Source organism: Vanessa cardui, chromosome 20, assembly GCF_905220365.1.
Source record: "Vanessa cardui chromosome 20, ilVanCard2.1, whole genome shotgun sequence".
Classification (NCBI taxonomy): Eukaryota; Metazoa; Arthropoda; class Insecta; order Lepidoptera; family Nymphalidae; genus Vanessa; species Vanessa cardui.
This window is the reverse complement of record NC_061142.1, coordinates 8,668,494-8,684,445: the sequence shown is the minus strand read 5'-3', so window position 1 is coordinate 8,684,445 and position 15,952 is coordinate 8,668,494. Positions and strand designations below refer to the sequence as shown.

The following is a 15,952-nucleotide window of genomic DNA, read 5'->3' as shown; positions in this document are numbered from 1 at the left end:
TAAGCCATCATTACACGATTGGCACTACGTTATTATTTAAGCAGCGACTACACATGACTTCAAATGCAAGATCACGAATAATTATCTTGCAGCGATACGTCGGCCATGTTTAATGGTAGCGAATCAATACAATGATGCACCTAGGTACGATCGAACATGTTATTACCCGTACATATGTGATATGAGAACATAAATACATAAAACCATGTTTGATGGCTGTATACTCTTAAGCATGCGTCTGTAAATGCTTGCTGCCTATAAAAAGTAATGGTTCTTAACGTTTCTCGATAGCAATGACATTGAACTATTATTTTTGACAGTTATATATTTTTATTATCTATGGCTTACTTGGTTGTTCATTTATACTCTGTATGGTTGAATTTGGGTTGGAGACTGAGAGTGCCAGTGTAATTAAAAGTACAAGAGATATGAGTAGATTGCTTTTATTCCTGTATATATCTGAACCTGCTATATACTACTGGCTTAACCACGCCAATACATACCTATTATAAAACTACCTATAACACACAAAACGCCACTACGAAATTTGCCCCATCGAGGGATGAATGTAAAAAGTAACCTATGCAGAAGAACTTATTAACCAGCGCCGGATTTCATCATCATTATCATCATCATCAGCACCTTCTCACCCACTGCTGGACATAGGCCTCTCCAAGTGCACGTCACTGTGGTCTTTCTCCGGCTACTCGCATCCAGCCTGCCTGCCGCCTTGCGTATATCGACGGATTTAGGGGAGGTCAAACACTGATGGGCACAATTAAGGGTTCCGGACAATACAGGTTCCGCCGGCTTACTATCTATATCTAGATATCGTCTAATTATAGTACTAGACAAATTGACATCAATGAAATTCTTAATTTTAATAAAAAAAATAACTCGGGCCATTTTTCGGTTGTCGTGGTGTTCCTTTTTTATGGTATAGGTTGGCGGACGCGCATATTGGCCACCTAATGGTAAGTGGTCAATAACACCCATAGACAATGACGCTGTAAGAAATATTAACTATTCCTTACATCGTCAATGTGCCATCAACCTTGGGAACTAAGATGTTATGTCCCTTGTGCCTGTAGTTACACTGGCTTACTTACCCTTCAAACCGGAACACAACAATACTGAATACTGTTATTTGGCGGTAGAATAACTGATGAGTGGGTGTTACCTACCCAGACGGGCTTGCACAAAGCCCTACCAACAAGTAACTTGTCACGGAAGTATACGAAAGCGATCACGTAGCTTCTGTCGATAAGACGGAGAGAGTACCGCTGTTTTTTTAATGGGTATAAAAAAGGACCTCCACACCTAAATATCCTGTCCTGTTATTAACACGGATAAACTTCCATCTTCTGGTCTCTATGCTTTCACATCATCATGAAGAAGCACACGTATCAAAACAAGTCGCTATTTTAGTCTTAGGAAAGAAATGTCTAGTTTAAAAAATATAATTTAAATGGCATAATATAATTTTCTGTTTTCTTTCGTTTTTATATGGAAGGAACAGTTTACATGGAACTATTTTGTATATTTTTTAATTTAGGGCGTGTTTAATAAAGAAATATTTTTATTTAAAAAATGTTTTTCAATTTTATTTTATTATAAAATTGCTGTTTTAGCGGTAGTTCAATTTTAAGATTATTTTCCCTCCTAAATTTATTACAGCCGGTTATTATTATTATTTATTTAAATATTTACAAATTATTGAATAGGCTATTTGACAACGCAAAAAATAAATTGTGAATTATTATAATCAGTGTATATTATGAGTTTAAAAATGGTTATTTACTAACGAAAGTTGAAAATAATACTTAATTTATTCAAAAATCCATAAACAAAAATGTATTATTTCAAACGTTTGTCACGTGACACAAAACGCTCCTGATTGGCCGGGCTTATGATGAAGTCACATTCTTGTAAAATTTGCTTTTTTACTATATGTACCTACCACAGATTAACATCCAGAAAGTAACGTCACTGACATTGCAGCGCCATATTGTCCAAGTAGAGTTTTTGCGCACTATTTAAATATAGAATTTTTAATACGATATTTTACGGCAAATATGTACTAGAAGTAAAAACACAACTTTTACTGGGTTCCTTAACTTCTACTAAATAGTATAAAATATATATTTAAAACCAGTCAAATAGCCTATTGTCATTGACCTCGAGTGCCTTGATATGAAAGTTCTAGATCTTAGATAATTAATAAATAATCTTTGTACACTTTCATTTTAAACGCATGTAAGCAATAAGTGATTTGTAATCGACCTTTAGGTATTGAATGATGTAGTAATATTGTGGATATTCAATAGATATAAATGTAATAATTGCAATCATTCACGATGTTATGCATTAATTTTAATAGTATCTACATTAATATGTTTGTCTTCTTTACTATTAGATGAAAAGAAAGAGCAAATTGATAATTACTATTGTTTTATATAAATTTGTTTATCGTAATGATATTTATTATTTTTGAAAAAACAAAAAGTTTAACACTGTTTCAATTATTTTCTAACTGTATTATTTAAAATTACTGTTTCTGTATAATACACATTATACTTCTAATTAGTCAATTATAAGTTGTTTTGTATGCTTATATCCTTCTTTAGGATACAGAAACTTTTTCGTTTAGAAATATTTAGGGATTTAATTTATAAAACTATTAACTCAAATCAAATTATTATTCTTTTTTTTAATCTCACCGACCATTTTAGAAGGAGGTACTTATATTTTATATACTTTTTTTTTTTTTTTTTTTTTTTTTAATCTAAGAAAGAGGCACGGGCGTATAAAAGGAAATTTAAAAAACGGGTTGCCATCATAAGTTACTTTATACTCAACTAACTTTTATTGAACCAGTTACATTTTAAGGTTTTTGCTGTACAGTGCACGTTTTAAATCCTTTTGCTGCGGTGTCTTTGAAAACGGAATGAGTATCTAAATTAATCACATTATCAAATTCGTATAAGAAGTGTTTAATTTTAAGCAATGTAATTAGATTTTTAAATGTTTTTGCAACATTTGCCCGTATAAGTATCTCGAAGAAATTGGAAATGATTTAAATTGTCACAGATTATATATATTTTGGTTTAAGTTTATTTCTATTTCAAAATGGATATATAGATATACTAGCGACCCGCCCCGGATTCGCACGGGTGCAATACTGATACTAAATATACTAAATAATTTATTTATTTACGACATTAAATTGCAATTTTCACTACCAAATTACACTACTTTCACACAACATAAAAAACGAAACATAACAAAGTATAATTTATCCTAAAATACATCAAACAAGAAAAAAAAAAATAATAACTAAAAATACAACTAAAACAGAACAAGTTTTGAGAGTAAAAATTAATAATAAAAATAATATTAAAAAATAAATAGTGTGCAGCAGTGTCATTTAGCCAAAAGGAGATCCACTCAGTGAAAAATAGAAACATAATTGCTTCTACACTGATTTTCATACGTATATGTTAACTTAATTGATACTTGAGAATTAACATTAAGAAGCTATTTGACAAGTGACAGTTTCCACAAAAATGTGCTTTCCCTCTTACTCTTATAGATAGGAGGATATAAAAAACAGGATGGCAATAGTATAAATAGAGATTTCAGGCACCGAACTTAACAGTTTTATATGCTTTCTAAGGCGCAATAAGCTGTGCTAGATTTTTGATCATGGTCTTAATTTTCTATTTGAGTGATTGTAACTCGAAAATATTTTAAGAAAAATAAATCCTGTCACTCTTCCTTATTGACTTTATTGGCCCATTTATTATAGAAAAATAGAAATATATAACAACATGCCACGACCCACAGGAGTCGAGGAGGGAAATCACATGGAGCAACTATGTAAATTATATAAAATAGTAATTCATAAAAAAGCGCAACAACTTTAAAGTAAGTGAAAGTAAATCTTTTTTTTTTTTAAATCTTTCTCATTCACGATCAAACCGCAGAATCGAATTTGATTAAAATTGAATGTGAAGCCAAATTTAACTCCAAAGAAGGACTCAGGCTATTTTTTGTCTAAGATATGACAACCATCACCTTAAAAAGCAAACGAAGCCGCGAGCGACTATTAGTTGTTGTAAAAAAGTTCAAGTAATAGTTAAGTCCTCACTCATTTGTTTAAAAACGTGGACAAATTGTCCTCAAATTAACCATTTGTGTTTGATTGCGTTAATGTGTCGAGTGTAAGTGCTTATTTACTTATTTATAGCTCCGAGTCTCTAATAGACATTAAATTCAACGCATATTAGTCAAACGAGACGTCTTTACCACCATATTGTGTAAAACAACGAAATAAATCACTTAGACGCTAATGACTTGTTTATTTATTTTTGTACTGGCAACACCAGCAAAGAGTAATTGTTTGAAACAAATTCAATATTTTGTACATTTGAGTAATTTAAACGTTACTAACAGATAATATAAGCATTCAGATTCCGCTACAAAAATAGATTAATTAATTATTTTTTTTGTCAAAATCGGTGGAAACTCCATTTTTAAAGCATTTAATTTAAAACGCGATCAAATATTGAGAATGGGACGACGATACATTAAAAAAAAATTAATAACGGTATCCGTAACTGAATATTATATTTGAAATCAAAAGGAATTTCAATATACATTTAAATTTCGAATTAATAAATATCCGGATCGTTGTTTTCATTTAGGTTATTCTAAAAAGTTTGCATACTTACCAAAAAGTATCTATATACTTATCGAAAGTAATCCTGAAATTTAATGTAGAGTGTCATGAGTCAGTATACATTGCATTCAAAGAATATCTTGGGTTATTTGAAAAATGGACACATTCGTTGCGTTTGCGCTTGATTGTAAATATCATATAACTTATTCTTTGTTATTCGTTAATAATAAGATTTTCATCGGTTAACAGATTATATATTAAGATTATTATTAAGGCTTAAGGGATTTAGAATATGACATCCCAATATAGTGGGCGCATTGACGGTGTAAGGAAAGATATACTCCTTGGTGCTAGTATCTTTTTTTGCGTATTTGCGCTCTGTCGTCGTTCTGACAGAGAACGCAAGTCTGCAGTTTATGGAACCATAGCTCCGATGTTCACCACAACCTCGGCGAGCTTTTTGTTTCTTTAAAAGTAGTGCCAGTACCTATCTGTGATAAGACGACCATTTGTGTAAAACGCTTATTTGTTGGTTTGCCTATCTAAAATGACGTCTTTAATTAAAAAGAAATAAAAGTGTCAGCGAATATGCCTATCAAATAGATGAAATTCTTTATATTTGAACTATAAATTATGATAAAATTGTATATATTATTCGTAACATATTCAGCGCGTAAGGAGATACACCGTTTTTTGTTATTAGCCCGTTATAGATAGACTTGTTCGGTTTCTTTTGTTTTTTTTTTGCGTCGTGATAATATCCAGTCTGCATTTCGAAACAACTCCATCCTATTATTAATGAACTAATTTATAATTGTCACCGGTGATGCATAAAATGTATACTTCATTAGTATCTCGTAATAGTCTATGGTAATCGACCAGATGAAGTAAACACGCTGGTTTTGATCTTAGCTGATTTTATCCGCACGACTATTGGTTCATTAGTTTCATTTAGTTATATATGTGAAGTTTAGTAATAATTTGCTCGCCCTAATAAATTTGATATATGCTTCATTTATTGATTATTGAATTGTATATTGATTTAAATTTAGTGTTCTTAACTCTTTTATGATTTACTCTATTGCCAAATATAATATATTTATTATTATTTATAAACGAAATCTATGTTGCATCGAATTGGTGATTTGGTAGTGATCGGTTAAGTATATATGTTGCATAAAAGTAATTACTGATAGATTGTTGAAAGCTCGGCTTTACTCACTATCTTTAATAGTATAAAACAAAGTCGCTTACCGCTGTCTGTCCCTATGTATGCTTATATCTTTAAAATTACGCAACGGATTTTGATGCGGTTGTTTTTAATAGGTAGAGGGATTTCATAGGAAGGTATAGTACATGGTCAATATAGTAAACAAATAAGAAAAATCTGTATACTTTGTGTCAGCATACCCGTGCGAAGCCGAAGCGAGTCGCTAGTGTAAAATATATGAAACTAAATAAATATGGCTGGTTTAATATCGTATTATCACCATTATACGGAGTTTGTGGATTTATTTTGTCGACTATAATACCTTATTTTTTAAGGATGTATAATTGTGGATAGATTTCGATCGGGTCTTTAATAGATCAGCACGAAATTATTAATATGAAATGTATCGCGCTGGCTACAATGTGTTCAAAAATGAAATTTGTGTCTCTGTGCCGTGTGTTGTGTTATTTTGGCACAAGGATCGACTATGCAAAAGGCGAATTTTAATTTCACCAGCTCGCGAAATAATTTTATAAAGGATTAGTTGTTTTCGCGACAATGTGCATCATTTTATCATATACGAGTATCTCGTAATTTACTGCTATAGCGTTTATGCCTAAGAGATTACACATATACAAGTGACTTCTATGTGTGTCCACATATAACGTCCGGTTTAGCCGTTATGAGGTAACAAACAAATAAACAAAGTTACTTTAGCATATATATGATTAAAGATACGGTTTGATACTAACATTTTCTTTAAGAAGACTTTACATGAATTGTTAGTGAAGGGTTAAGCTAATGTTATTCCAAGTGAATACAGGGAGCTTAGCAACTAAGGTCTCACAGTTGACAGTACATTGGAATATGTACCTATGCTTTCTATCATAAACAATGCTAATTTGTACGAAGGTGTCTCAGCCATTAGGTGTCAATTTTCCGTCAGATGGACATTTACATTTACACTTTCTACTATCATATTGTCGAAAAGATTTTCGCCTCTGTCACCAGTTTTGTTTTGTTTTGTTTGAGTAACTACGAAGATCTGCTATCAGCCCTAGAATATCTTTAACAAAATTGTTAATGAGAGAGAAAGATCAACAAAACTTTTTTCAGTGTATTATTGGCGAATTTCTATTGGAGATTAAACACTTCTAATGATTAAAGTACGAAAATAAATCTTGTCCAGTATAAAGTTTTCAGGTTTTTATGAAACAAATCACATTTGCAGTTCGGAGTCTGGAACTGAGTTTTTGTACATTCGGAAAGGTTCAATCGGACCGTTCTTTTTGATTTTAAAACTGAGAGTACAATTTAGTGCAATACACTACATACACATGCATACACTTCTGTTGACCAGAATTGGTCGGTCATCATCATATGTACATTTAAATACCATTTTTCATCAAGCTTTGAGCAGTATTATACGTGTTTGGTCAAATTTAGGGATTAAAGTCTGATTTAAAAATTTGGATTTTATGATTTATATAAAAAGTAACACATTTTTAAAGTCGTTTCCTTCACAAGAAAGCTTCGTCTGCGTCAGCTTATTTCGTCATATATTCACCTGAATCGATGGATGATTTAAAAGTCAATAAGTTAGTGTTCACTTAAACCTTCTCAAGTTACATTATACATATTTATATCAGTTTTACTCTCACACGTTTTTATTCTCGACGTTTTGGCAGTTGCTTCTTCTGCGCCCACAAGTTGATTGATAGTCACCTAATGTATGGATTTCATTTGAAGAAATTAAAGCACGGTGGACGTGCTGTAACTTTGATAGTGACCAAACGTTTCACTGACATGCTATATATAAAATTGGGGAGCTAATTCTACTAACAAATTTTCACTTTATAATAAATCAGAAGACAATCTTTGTCGTTCAACTGATCCTATTCTACTAACACGACGCTTCAGTTGCGGTTCGAATCGATATAAATAAGTAGAATTGACTCTCAGTTATTACATTCCAGTCTAACTTTGACTATTTCTTACAAAATATAACCGTGACGCGTTAGTAGAATTGCCCAAAGTTAGCTTAAATTCAGATGCACTCGAATGCTCACGTTAATAAAAAAATTTGGTAATTTTTTTTAACAATGGTTGATAGATGTTCTAAGTTTCAATTATCAAGATAAACCTAGCTCTATATTTTACTTGTACGGATGGATGAGATAGAAAATATATATGATTAAGAAATGCTTGGTCTTACTATCGCAAAAGACGAGCCCTGAATTTTATAAAATGATGTAGAGGTTACGAATGTTATATGTAGTTATATGGAAGAAATCGTATGTAATTATTCTTAATGTTATATTGATTCTATGTAAATAAATTAATGAAAAATGGTACCTATTTATAACGGATATCTCGAGATGCGCATAACATAACACGTGTTATTATGACATTAATCCAACTTAACAGATTAAAATTTGATATGCTTATTTTATGTACGTGTATTTGTTCTCAGACATTTGAAAAGAATTTAAATTATATCACATAATATATATGTGCCCTTCAAAAATATCCAGAATATCTACGCCGTGGTGCGTTTTATGCAATCGCAATAAAACGCAGAACGCACTATAAAAATATTATATGAAATATCTGTTCAGAAAAAAAAGGAATTAGTTGATAAGGAAATATGTAAGATACAATTTACGAAAAAATGCCCTAATTATAATAAATGAGTCCGATGGACACTACTGGTTAGTTACGTTGCAAAAGTATACTGGGTATTTAATGGTTAAAAACGATCGTAGGTAGGTAGGGCTACAGTGGTGTCTATAATTAAATAGCCGTTATCTACCTAAATTAAATTAAAGACTTTCATTTTGTACCGCAAAAGACGTGGTACAAAATGTAAATCTATGCATAATTTATCAACGATAAAACCATAAAATTATTTCCAATACTAATCAAGATATCAAAAAAACCGCATATATATATGTCGACAGAGAATCTTTTTCTTATAAATATGCCATCAAAAATGAAAATCGATCAGACGTCAGTTACCGGCATTACAAATATACCACGGCAGAGTTAGATAACCATCATTAAATACCTGATACAATATATATTGTATAAGCTGTGGTAGCGAGAGGTAAACAGAGAAAATATAAAAAATATATCCGATACATACATTTATTTGAATATCGAATCTAAAAGTTACATTAAAAGATTTTAGCGCATTCAGTGACGCTATCACTCCGCTACTACTCGTAAATATCATAATAGGTTGGGGAAAAAGTTTCTTCGTATTTTATATGAAAATTCAAAAAGTTTTTTTTATAGTTTATTTACATTTGACTAAAGTATGTAGGTGCCATTTTGTTCCATAACTTTTTGCCATCTTGTTGGTAGTGACATGATCCCATTGCTGTAAAAATTTTGGGGCTTCTGATCGAAAAACTGCGACAAGTGGTTTTGGCAGTCTTCTCGTGATGTTAACCTGACACTGCCTAAGGAATTCTGCAGAGACCGAAACATGAAAATCTGAAGGTGCAAGGTCAGGACTATACGGCGGATGCATTAATACCTCCCAGCCAAACTCTCGTAATTTTTGTTGAGTGGCTAAAGATGTGTGAGGTCTAGCGTTGTCATGGTGAAAAACCACACCCCTTCTGTTGATCAATTCTGGCCGCTTTCTCTCAATTTCTTGCTTCAGTCTCATCAATTGTTCGCAATACAGTTCTGAATCGATGGTCCTGCCGGGCGGCAACAGCTCATAATGAATGATGCCCTTCCAATCCCACCATACACCAGCATTACCTTGTTGCGAGTTATTCCGGGTTTTGCCTTTTTCGACTTTTTCCCCAACCTAATATACAACCTTTTTGGTTTTCATCTTTTGAAATAGACATCATAATATCGGTTATAATTGTCAAATTTTGACGATTTATTATTAGAAATTACGTATTGAAATATTTAATGATTTTATTTTTTTGAAATATTAATATCAGCACTTATTAAAATTACTAAAATAAATTAACAACTTACGTCCAATAATGATATAAAGATAAAATACACGTACATAAAATCCTCACTATACTTAGATAAATAAAGTAACTTACATTAACCAATTAATAGGTTCTTAATAGTTGCATCAAATTTATGATCATTTTATTACTAATTAAAATTTCGAATTTAGGTACTTAATCACGTTGTTGGTTATATGTATTATGCTATGAGTGTGTGAGTTGGCGAGAGGCGAATTGGCCCCGTGGTTAGAACCCGTGCATCTTAACCGATGATTGCGGGTTCAAACCCAGCAAGCACTAAATATCTATAAGATTATTTGTGTTTTTAATTCATCACGTGTTTGGTGGTGCAGAAAAAATCGCGAGGAAACTTGCATGTGTCTAATTTCATAGAAATTTTGCCACATGTGTATTCCACCAAACCACATTGAAACAGCGTGGTGGAATATGTTTCAAACTTTCTCCTTAAAAGGGAGAAGGCCTTAGCCCAGCAATGGGTAATTTACAGGCTGTTGTTGTTGTTTGTTTTATACATTACTAGGGATTCGCCCCGGGTTCCCACGGGTGCAATGATATGACATCACAGTAGAAACTTCTAAAATTATCAGTGTTTCTTTACTAAATTATCCATGTATTATAAATAAAAACCTTCTTCTCGAATCACTCTATCTATTAAAAAAAACCGCATCAAAATCCGTTGCGTAGTTTTAAAGATTTAAGCATACCTACATAGGGGATGTAGGGACAGAGAAAGTTTTGTTTTATACTATGTAGTCATTGCTATCGCTTCCAAAATCCTTTTTTGAAGTTTGCGATTTTTTTTAATTTTTTTTTTGCTTTTGTTGCCAAGGTTATATACCTTGGTTTCCTGTTATCATGCTATTTATTTTCCAATAAAATGCGTCATAAAATGAGTTCTATACAGATCGTCGCGCTGGTAAAAAAGATAATTCTTAGCTAAATGAAGCGATAGAATTTTAACCGACCATTGATACTGTTCTTATAAACTGAAAGGATACAATAAAATTGTTGTAATTAAGACATCACTTGCAATACAATTTAACCATGCTACAACTTAATTACTCAAAAAAAAAACAAAAAAGTTTTTTTTTTTAATTTATTTTAGACTTAAGTTAGAAAGTCTAGACAAGGATTTTGATAAAATAAGGAAATGCGATAAATTAAATTTACGTCGATTTAGGCATGGTGTCTCTTGAAACTGAGGTGTTTGGATGTGACAAAGCACAATGACTATTCATTGTGCTTTCTCAAGTGCGTTTCATCCATTGTTGAAATCATTTATGGGATATCTTTACCCAGTATGTGTTTTATTCATTTGTATAATTTTATAAAACAGGCTTTATTGTTTTAAAAGGCAAAGTTTTATTTTTTTTTTTCATCCAAACTGCTTTAACATTATCTATTGTAATTGTCTTTTACGCATACTGTGTGTAAACAAAAACGTTTTATGTCATTATACATATTTCTAACAATGATGCATTTATTAAACAGTTAATGAAACACAAAACAATAGTAATTAAAAGATAAACAATAATTATAAAACCTTTTTTAACATCAAAATTAAGTTACTTGATGAAAATATTTTGTTTTGGCATTATAGATAATTTCAATAACATATTTGTCAAGAGTTGCGATAAATGAATAAAAACTCTTTTCATTAACCTCTTTTTGAAAACTTATCGTGTTTAAAATTCGAAATTTAAAATTGTACACACAGTCATACGTTCCAAACTTTCGTGACGTAAAATAATACACGCGCATCATTTTGTACAAACACTCACATGCGAATATACGCACACAAATTCGCGTATAAATACACGATACAAGTGTACGATGCACGCGTTTGGATGAAAATGCAACCACGCACGGACGGCGCATTTATAACTGTGCAATTTCTATATTTATATCGACTATATAGGTACATTTTAATATTTCGATACGCTTTTTTTAACAGTCCTATGTTTTACCGATTACAAGTACAAGCGCCTTATTAAGTTCAATATTATTCATAAGATTTAAAAATAATAATGGGTTTTTACAAAATTATGAGATACTTATCAAAAACATCACAGATTATATCTCAAAAATGAGTTATTTTTTTTTAAATAATAATAATTTGATTATTCTATATATGTATATTCAAACGATAGTTTGACTATATACGAGACATTTACGAATATAAAAGTTCTAGGAAACATTTGCACCCGGTCTGGCCCAATACTATCGTGACCCCGTTTTTGTGAGCATCATTACTGCAGAAACCATTCATTGATATCGAATAAAGGTCAAGACAAATCGGTTTTTTACGATAAGCAGTAAGTAGCTTATCGCATACAAGCGATTTTTCTGTGTATATAATGATTATTTAAAAATAAAATTGGAAAATTCTAGACGAGAACTAGTATAGTTTGCCGCAAACGTCACATCCATATTTCGTAGATCCATAGAGTGCATACTTGCATCCTGCACACCAATAAATGCATCGCGCGGCGGTGGGCAGCGGGGCGGGGCAGTGCAGTCGGCGGCGGGGCAGTCAGTCGCATCGTGGCCGCGCGTCGCGTTGCGTGTGCGTTGAGTCGATGCGCACCGCAAACACGGACGACAACGAGATCGACACCATGGTGTCCGTGGGTGCGTGGAGGCGCCGCACGCCCGACGAATGCGAGGAGCGCTCCGAGCCCGGCGCTTCCAGCTCCGCGGTGCCCCGGGCGCCCCCGAACTGTGCGCGCTGTCGGAACCACCGTCTTAAAATCGAGCTGAAGGGCCACAAACGTTACTGCAAGTACCGCTACTGCACCTGCGAGAAGTGTCGCCTGACGGCGGACAGGCAGCGGGTCATGGCGTTGCAAACGGCTCTGAGACGTGCCCAGGCGCAGGACGAAGCCCGAGCGCGCGCTCTGGAGTCCGGCGTGCAGCCTCCGGGGCTCGAGCTGGACCGGCCCGAACCTCCCTCGGTGAAGACGCCGAGGAGCCCGGTGCCGCCGCCCGCGCCTCGCTCTCTGGGCTCTGCGAGCTGTGACTCCGTGCCCGGGTCTCCAGGAGTATCGCCGTACGCGCCGCCGCCACCTTCCGTTCCACCGCAGCCGACTATGCCGCCTCTGTTGCCGCCACAGCAGCCCGGTTAGTGCATTATTTAATTCATAACCGATAAGATAATGATAACGATAAGCGAATAGTGTTAATTTAATACAAAGAACACGCGGCGCCGTTATTCGCACAATGTCGCGCTGTTGATACGGCCGTGATCTCACGTAAGCGTAATTTGCGTCAAAGTTTATCAATACAATTTTGATAGACTCAATTTAATTTTTGTTGAGGTAGGTAACGCGCTCGCGATAACGTTTGTGATGCAAAATTATCAATTTCATAGTAATCTCCACCTTCAAAACTGTGATAAAGCGTTCAAGTTTGTATTCGTCGTAAATTATTTAAATATAAATAGCGAACGGCTGTAATTCGTATGAGAATCATGTGGCAGACGCATTATAAAGATGAAACTTGAATTACAAATTCAGCGAACTTCAATCTAATCATTAGATAAAAAAGGAAGATTATACTTATACCTTGATATGAAATATTATTTAAATTAAATTGTTAATATTTAAAAATAATATAAAGGTATATTTTTGCGATCATACCTCGCAAATATTTAAGTAATAAAATTTAAATTTATGAAATGAATTAAAAAAAAATTGCCTACTACAATAAAACTAAAGAGTTTTTTTTTAACATTCTTGCTAAAAAACTAAGCATACTGCATTCTATCGAATTCCGAATTCAAATTTCCCTCCTTTTTATGTATACCGATATTTAAATATAGAATAAATTAAATGAAATTATTTATTATGATACAAAACTATTGGGTCTAAGACATAAAAAGTTGCTAGTGTGAAGTTAACCCTAAAATTACATTTTAAACAAGTAATTTAATAAAAAAAGAACAAATATTTAGTGACTTAATCCAATGTAAACAATTGTAAAATTACTATGTTAAACAAAATATGTCATAATATCACATGGAACCGTGTACTGTACCCACGCATATTTAATTCAGTCGCTTAGCAACAATACGGTGCATTATAAAGAGAGAGTACAATGTCTTATTAAACACACGTTGTCAGATAGGGTTATTTAAATCGGTTACTAGACAAACAAAACTATACATCCAAGGGCTGGCTGGCTAGTTTTTAATACAAATTGTAGAGAATAATATTTACAATAAAAAATAAATTCAAAACTTAGTGTTTATTAAATTTATGTTTTTATTGTAACCTATAAATACCTATTTATAATTACTTAATAATTTAAAAATTATTCTTTGCTCTATTACAATTTTTATACAATATATTTTAATGACACTTATTCTTCGGCATTATAGATTAAAAAAAAATGACATGATTATTTCCCGTTGAGTTTTGTGTCAAAAATTTATAAAAATAAATATAGATAAAACAATTATATCAGTAATCTGACAATGTAAAACACGGTTCACTAGACTTACTCTACTTTTCAATATATGTAAGATGTATGATTGATGGGTAACGCGTGACCAAATCAGCTTTAAAGACCTTTGCTTTCCACAACACTTTACATCAAATAAAAAAATAAAAAATCAGTTTTTAAATACGTAAAAACCAATTTCAAATTTAGAACGTACTATAGCCTGTCAGTTGATGCGGTGAATTAAAATATTTATTTAATCTGTTTTTAAAATTCGAACATAAAAATATTTAAACTAAAACTTTTTGTTTTTATTTTATTTTTTATCTACAAAATATTTCAGTAAGTGTTTATTTCAAGTGTAATTTATAATTTAAGTCTGTTCAATAGATTACGGCATAATATCAGGTACCTTCTGTCTCAATTACTTTATTACGATAAAAAGTTTATTATATGAAATGAGCCGTAACGTTCATACTGGTATAAACAAATGGATTGTTTTATATTATTTATCACTATATTTTATTATATTAAGATAATTGACCTTTTAATTCATAAAGCATCTTTGTAATAAATTTTAATACAAAGATAAGTGCTTATCTTAATTTTTTTCTCGTTGCAAATCTAACTAACTATAAAATTATAATAATAATATATCACTAAAATCTTCTTCAATATTTAAAATGTTATGAATAATTGTTGGAACAGTAAATAGATATAGTAAATTATTTTTATTTACTCTCTTAACCATAAACGGAATTTAAGGCTGAATGGATTATACAATAAATACATATTATACGATATCTTATTTAAAAATATTATTGCATAGCTTATATTTAAGCCTCAACAAAAGAGTATTTATTACTTCTTAATATTATCTTTACATAGATTTTAATGTTTCAATTTCATTATCTTAGGTCAAAATGTTAGTATTTTTTTTTAATGTAAATATAACCTGAAGTTAGTTACTAGGCTAGTTTTATATAATATAGATTTATGTGATAGTTTCAAATTAGTCCATTTTTGATATTTTTTATTATGATGCAAAGTTATAGTTTAAGTAAAGGTATTTTATTTGCTTTACAAATATAACAATTTTGTTCTTAAGATTTTTTTAACTAATTCAAAAGAAAGTTCGTATAAAATAGTAAAGAAATATATACACATATATATTTTTTACTAACAGCAACACTGGTGCTCAATAAGTTTTGTTACGGGTTTTATATGTTTTTGTATGCTGTCTTTTATATTTGAAACAATATTTTTCGAAAAATAATTTAATTTTCAATGTTGATATTTTATAAGCACGTTAAGTAAACATTAAAAGAGCGAAAATAAAAAATAATACATACGAATATTTTACATCGTTTAATTCGAATGAAAATTTAGATTAATCGGAGGCATTCGATTGAGTGACGCATCGTCCATTACTCAAAGAACTTGGCACAATGACACGAATCATTTTAAATCGGTCGGTAACACGATTAAACCATTCGTCGCTATGATAATGAGTTAAGTATAGTACGACACAACTTAGATGTAGCATCGGCAAATTCAATAAAACCGATTGCTGCCGATTTACACAATACAAATAGTTCCTTATCGCTCCTTTCAACG

The 15,952-nt window shown here is 31.9% G+C and overlaps 1 protein-coding gene across 4 annotated transcripts in view; it reads left to right on the top strand.

Annotated features, from left to right (window-relative positions):
- Positions 1-12,167: 12,167 nt before the first annotated feature.
- The window catches only part of LOC124538569 (protein doublesex-like), a 156,653-nt gene continuing 152,868 nt past the window's right edge, over positions 12,168-15,952 (top strand). For 3 of the 4 annotated variants that reach the window (XR_006966985.1, XM_047115663.1, XM_047115662.1), the window contains exon 1: positions 12,168-13,015. Coding sequence is in view for 3 of the 4 variants with exons in the window: in XM_047115663.1 (XP_046971619.1) it covers positions 12,373-13,015 (643 nt within the window). In the remaining variant the exon portion in view is untranslated. The remainder of the gene's footprint in view (positions 13,016-15,952) is intronic. The other variant, XM_047115661.1, reaches the window with a different exon arrangement.